General features: G+C 45.0%; 1 protein-coding gene across 3 annotated transcripts in view; it reads left to right on the top strand.

Annotated features, from left to right (window-relative positions):
* The first annotated feature begins 1,861 nt into the window (after positions 1-1,861).
* The window catches only part of REXO4 (REX4 homolog, 3'-5' exonuclease), a 9,141-nt gene continuing 4,454 nt past the window's right edge, over positions 1,862-6,548 (top strand). The window contains exons 1-6 of one of the 3 annotated variants that reach the window (XM_024212315.3): positions 1,862-1,928; positions 2,479-2,744; positions 3,633-3,985; positions 5,167-5,322; positions 5,574-5,767; positions 6,307-6,395. In XM_024212315.3, the coding sequence (XP_024068083.2) occupies positions 2,523-2,744; positions 3,633-3,985; positions 5,167-5,322; positions 5,574-5,767; positions 6,307-6,395 (1,014 nt within the window). In that variant the 5' untranslated portion in view covers positions 1,862-1,928; positions 2,479-2,522. Of the gene's footprint in view, positions 1,933-2,130; positions 2,745-3,632; positions 3,986-5,166; positions 5,323-5,573; positions 5,768-6,306; positions 6,396-6,548 lie in introns of those variants that run through there. The other 2 variants (XM_024212316.3, XM_029912737.1) reach the window with 2 other exon arrangements.

Below are 6,548 nucleotides of genomic sequence, written 5' to 3'. Positions count from 1 at the left end.
TTCCCCTGAAATAATACCTAGAGCAGATCTTTTAGAAAAACATTAAATCTTGATTTAAAAATTGTCAGTGATGGAGAATCCACCATGACCCTTGGTAAATTGTTCCAATGGTTAATTATTCTTATTATGTTAAAAATTCCTTATTGCCTGTCTGAATTTGTCTAGTTTCAACTTTAAGGCATTAGATTGTGTTCTATCTTTGTCTGCTAGATTGAAGAGCCCATTATTAAATATCTGTTCCCCATGTAGGTACTCACAGACTGTAATCAAGTCACCCTTACCGTTCTCTTTGTTAAACTAGATTGAGGCCCTGGAGTCTATCGCTATAAGGCAGGTTTTCTAATTCTTTAATCATTCTCATGGCTCTTCTTTGAAGCCCCTCCAATTTATCAACATCTTTCTTGAACTTGGACACTGGAACTGGACATGGTATATCAGCAATGGTTGCACCAGTGCCAAAAACAGAGGTAAAATAACCTCTCTATTCCTACTCAAGATTCCACTTTATGGATCCAAGGCTCGCATTAGCATCTTTGGCCATAATCAGAGGGGTAGCCGTGTTAGTCTGGATCTGTAAAAAGCAACAGAGAGTCCTGTGGCACCTTTAAGACTAACAGATGTATTGGAGCATAAGCTTTCGTGGGTGAATGCCCACTTCGTTGGATGCATAATGTTGCACTTAGAGCTCATGTTCAGTGATTATCCACCACAACCCCTAAATCTTTTTCAGAGTCACTGCTTCCCAGTACAGAGTTCCCCATCCCGTAAGTATGGCCTATATTCTTTGTTGGGTGGCCTACAGATACACACACACACACTTCTGAGGAAATGTCAATTTTCACAGGATGATTCTGCCTACTTGTACGCTTAACAATAATTTTCACAGGTGCTTGCAAGACCCTGTTTACAAGTCATCAAGTCATGTTGGGATGGAGGGTATTTGTGAAACATCATTACACTAACATATGGTTTTACAGGCCAATGGTATTTCGATGTCACATAATGTTTTTCCAAAATGGTAGCATGTTGTATAGGTTTATCAGGACTTCCAAGTGCGTCCTACCCAAAACACTCCCTAGAGCAGTAACACTGCAAAATGGGTCTGTGCTTTCTGCCAATTATATTACAGGGGAGCTAGTGCTGTGTCCCTAATGCCACACCCCTCTTCTTTGGGTTGAACCCCCAGCTAATCTTCCCTCTTCTGTGCACCCCATATTCATCCTGCTGTGCTCCCTCTCAATTGCACCCACATGCACACCAGATGACCCCCTCAAACAAATTCTCAGCCCCACTGCAGTCCCCATACTGCAGTGCACCCTCATGGTAGTGCCCGTGCCCCATATGCTCCAGTGCACGCCCACTGCAGTCCCCAAATCATGGTGCACTCCTTATAGCAGTCCCCATACCCCAGTGCACCCTATGGTAGTGCCCCTAGGGTGACCAGACAGCAAATGTGAAAAATTGGGACGGGGGTGGGAGGTAATAGGAGCCTATATAAGAAAAGACCCAAAAATCGGGACTGTCCCTATAAAATCGGGACATCTGGTCACCCTAAGTGCCCCATATGCTCCAGTGCACCCCCCACTGCAGTCCCCAAATCATGGTGCACTCCTCATAGCAGTCCCCATATCCTCCAGTGCACCCCCATTCGCAGTCCCCAAACCCCGGTGCACCCCAACAGTGATCCCCATAACCCCCGTGCACCCCAACAGTGATCCCCCAGCCGTGCCCAACCCCTCCAGTCCCATTCCCCAGCGCGCTCTGCAGCCCCCTGTCCCCGTCCCGGGGGGGCCGAACGGCGCGGCGCGTGTTTCCCGCCGGCGGCCGCTCGGAGCGGTTTCCGGGCGGCGCTGGGAGGCGAGGGGCGGAGGTGGAGACGCTGCAGGCGCACGTGGGCCGGGGTCCCGGCGCTGCAGCGCGAGCGGGCAGTGAGTGGCGGGGGCCTGTGGGCTCTGGGTGGGTCTGCAGGGCGCGGGGTCGGCGCTCTCGGGGGGCAGGGCGGCGGGGCTGCCACTCCCGGGTGGGACTTGCTGGGGGTGCGGTGCCAGGCTGAGGCTGGCACTCCCTGGCGGGGACAGGTCTCTGTAGATGGGGCTGGCGTGGTACTCAGGGGCTGGCGAGCCCTGGCTATGGGGTGAGGGAGAGGTGTCATAGAAGGCTTATCTGTATGGAAACCACAGGGAAGTGATCACCCATAAACCATATTTCAAATCCAGAGTGTGCGGTTATCAAGGTTTTGCTGTCTAGGTGAATCCAAAGCAAAGCAAACTGTCACTTGCTGTGTATTTCTGTAAGCGCCTTATTATACACCGACTTCCCTGCAGACTAAGTGCAAAGCCTATGTTGTGTCTCTTCTGTGGATAAACAGAGACTGTCTGCATCCAGGCTTATTTCACCAATATAAGCATTAGCTGGTGTGGCAAACAAATTAAAAAATATATATTCCTATAACATATGATTTATGCATCTTATTGACAGAAATGGTTGTTGCTTTCGAAGTGTGATTGATTTCTGATGACAGAATGGCTAAAATAAAGACCAGAGAATCAAAAGCTTCAACAAGCATCCCCACCGCTAAACCTGAGAATCTAAAAAAACAGCACAGGAACAACAAGAACAAAATATTCTGGAAAAACAAAGTCAAGCAGATCGGAAAGAAAAAACAAAAGGACACCAAAGTTGTGGGAGTGCTGCCCCCAAAAGCTCCTCAGGAGTTCTCCTCTAACTGGAAGACCCTGCAAGAGGTCAGTGACAGTGACAGTGACATCCAGGAGTTTAGTACCATGCCCCAGTGGGGTAACCCATAAACAGTTATGTTCTAGTGAAAATCTGCAAGGGGGATTGAGTGTTTGAGATCCCCACAGGTGTTAGTTCAGTGCGTTGTCTTTCTTTTGAATTGTAGACTTAGGTACTGTATATAAAGACATGACATGTTGAGGAGTGTTTTGGCTAAGAGGTCACAGCATGTTTTATGCAAATAAAGTTTGCTGTGAACTCTTGAAACAAAAAATGCTTTGCTGGTTCAGTAGTCAAATTATGGAATTATCCAGAAGTGGAAATAAGTATCTGAAATACCTTGGTCCATGGGGATCTAGTAAGTTTCACAGCCTCTTTCCTTCTGGTCTGATTTGAGAATTATAATAGTACGGTTATCAGTATTAACCTGTTGTAGGCCTGATTGAGGAAGAGGAGTGTGTAAGGAGACTTAAAGATTCAATTTGAAATTGACTGAAAACTGCAGTTTTCATTGTACAAGAAAAACGTGTCCAGTTCTTAATAATAGATAGGTGTCCACATCACTAAAATTGTTGGCATTTATTGGCCCCTTTCTCAGTAATGTCAGCAGAGAGATCAATGACTTAATGGACCATGGAGAATGAACAATTCTTTCACCCCTTGAAATGGTGGGGCTCAGTATGGGGGAATCTTGCATGACTATTGCCTACATTTGTACCTTATTGTAGGTACATGTAGAACTTCCAACTCCAGGGTTGGACATGCATGGAAATTGAGTAGTAAATTCACAAGAGAGAATGTAAATGCGGTGTTGGTGGGTTAGGGTGGGGTGGAGTGGGAAACTGCAAAGTTTAATGCTACAGTAAATTCTGTGGGGTTTCTTTGGGTCATATTAGCTGCTGAAACAAAAGGCCACCAGCTTGGATAAGTCCCTTCCTGTATCCCAAACATATTCCAAGAAGCACACGACCAAAAAGGGAAACGTCAAAGGAATTCCAGCTATAAATGGAGGCGGGAATATGGGAAAATTCAAATCTGTAAACAAGATGGACAGTGATCCTGCCAAAGTTTGTGTTCCTTTGGCTATCCCGAAATCAGAGAGAACTGCATGTGACAAGAATTCGAGTGATGGCAAGGGAAACAGAAAGGAGCACAAGAAAAGAAAAAATGGCAATATTGAGAAGGAACAAGGTGACATAAAACATAAGAGGAGGAAAGCTGAAGAGCACACAGAGCAGCCGCTAGCAGAGTGAGTATTTCAGGCCTCATGTTTACATATGTAGGTGGCTGTAACTATTCTAATTGCAGTTGATTAATTTGAGACAGAGGGTGATGCAACGCTGTGTTTTTCCTCAAAGGAGGAAGACCCTCTTTGTTCCTTATACCACCTCCCCTTAAAATGTCACGTCTTCCCTACTGTACAGGCTGTAAGTTATTGCAGCTATCTTCATGGACACTACATGGTTCCCCTTAGAGCAGAGGGTCCCAAACTGTGGGGCGCACACCCCACATTGGGGGGGGCATGACTCTCCTCCTCTGCCCTCAGCTGTGGCCCCAGCCTCAGCTCCGTTACCCCTGTCTGCATCAGGGGCACAGACATGGGGCGGGGGGCAAGGTACACTGCCTTCAAGGGTGTTAGGACCATTGCTTAATGACCAGAGGAGGCAGCTATTTGGCAATGCAAGATATTTTGCACTTTGCCAGTGCTTTGCCTCAATAGCACTTCCTACTTTATCCACCTAGGGAATAAGAGACATGGGTTGAAAATGAAACCTGCATCTCGTCTATTACAGTATAGATGTTTCTCTTCCCTTCCCACCTGAACGGACAGATTTCTGTACCATAGCCCTGTTTTGGAGGTGCCTGTTCATACAAACATCCCAAGCTATCATAAACTAAAAGGTTTAGGGAAAAGAAATCCACAAATCTTGGCCCTGGACATGAATGAAAAAAGAAAACCTGCAGTCTTGAAAGAGCTCCACTGAAATGCTGAAGGAGAGGAAAAGACTGGTGGAAGAGCACCTGGTGACCAGCAGATTTAGACCTGGGAACTAAGAAATCACTGGTACCTGAAGGGGCAGAATGGACAGGGGAATAGATTGGTTGTGTGGCTGGACAGAAGTTCAGACACAGATACTTCTAATCTTATATTGTGTACCCTGAGGAACACAGTATAAGATTACAGTAAAAATAATTCCACACTTTCCAGGCTAACCATATGGGACAGACTAACCCAAGTCCTCTGATATTTGAGTAAAACTACGTGGTCTACAGAATCTGACTGTTGGACTAGTTGGCACTGATTTATACTAATTAGTTGACTCCCTGCTTTTATAAACAGGCTTAGCCAAACTGTCAAAGATAAATCGGCCTTTTAGACAGTACATTTTTAAAACAATGTTACAATGTAATTTTATCTTTGCCTGGCAGGGCCGACATCTGGTTTGATGGTGTAGATCCAGAGGATATTGAAGCAGCAATAGGACCTGAAGCAGCAAAAGTTGCTAGAAGAAATATGGGAATTGAAGAAGGCAAATCACCGCTATCTATGGAACAGGTGCTGGTTAAAGAAAAGGCTTTTGCAGGGTAGGTTGTATTTCTAACATAAAGTGTATATACGGTATATAGAGGTGTCAAACATTTTCTCTTTCTTCCAATTGTGGCTTCCAAACACAAACAGAGTGTAAACTGATGTCTTCCTGAGTCTGCAAACAGACTGAAACTACTCTGAGATGTTAAGTGCCCCATTTGTTTTAACTGGTGGCTAACTTGTACATCTAGAAGTTAGAAGTATATGATCATAGCAAAGGCTTTCTAACTCTGGTATCCTCTTTTAGGCTGACAAAAGCTGTAGCCATGGACTGTGAGATGGTGGGAGTGGGGCCGCAGGGTGAAGACAGCATCCTGGCTCGTGTATCCATTGTGAACCAATTTGGAAAGTGTATTTATGACAAATATGTCAAGCCTACAGAAAAAGTGACCGATTACAGGACAGCTGTTAGCGGCATACGGCCCAAGGACATAAAGAAAGGTGAGTGATCTTTCCTAGCACATTCCTTAAGAGAGAGGATCCAGTTGAGCACCACAGAAACATCCCTGACTGAGTTACTGCTAAGCTATTTTTGGGCCTGTTTAATTCTATTTTTGTGTAGGAAATAAAACAAACAATCGCAATCTCAGCACAACCTAAAATATCTAAATGAAAGGGAACTCTACAATAGATCATGAATCAAAATACATTTGATGCTTTCTTGCAGAGTGATCATTATTGCCCCTAGTAGAGTGTAACTTCTGAAATCATTGCCTACAAAAATGCAAGGGTGATCTTAGGCCAATAAGTAGAAGTCTGTTTCTCGATTGACTGCTATTTTTGTTCGCGTGTGTGCCTGTTCTGCCATCTTCGAGTCTGTAGTTATGAGCAAGCTGGGGATTACTATGTACAAGAGTTCTGCATTCTCCAATACCTTGGGTCCCAAGGAAGTGCCTGCCACATAAAATACTCCACTTCCTAATGCTGTCTCAAACTTGATCTTTGTTTTGTCTCTTACTGAGAATGTGTTGCATTTTTAGGAGCGGAGTTTAAAAGTGTTCAGAAGGAGGTGGCTGACATCTTGAGAGGAAGGATTTTAGTTGGGCATGCTGTCCACAATGACTTAAAGGTACGTGGTTAGATATTTATTGCTTTGAAGCCCCCATCTTCAGTGACTGACTTGTCACCCCAGAATGTTAGCTGAAGCATCAGGTTAAAACAACTCCACTCTCTGGAACCATAGGTTCAGATTGCAGCTGGTCCATTCAGTCTTTTGTCATTC

Source organism: Terrapene carolina, unplaced genomic scaffold, assembly GCF_002925995.2.
Source record: "Terrapene carolina triunguis isolate 2854851 unplaced genomic scaffold, T_m_triunguis-2.0 Scaffold238, whole genome shotgun sequence".
Classification (NCBI taxonomy): Eukaryota; Metazoa; Chordata; order Testudines; family Emydidae; genus Terrapene; species Terrapene triunguis.
This window is presented reverse-complemented; position numbering and strand designations above follow the sequence as displayed.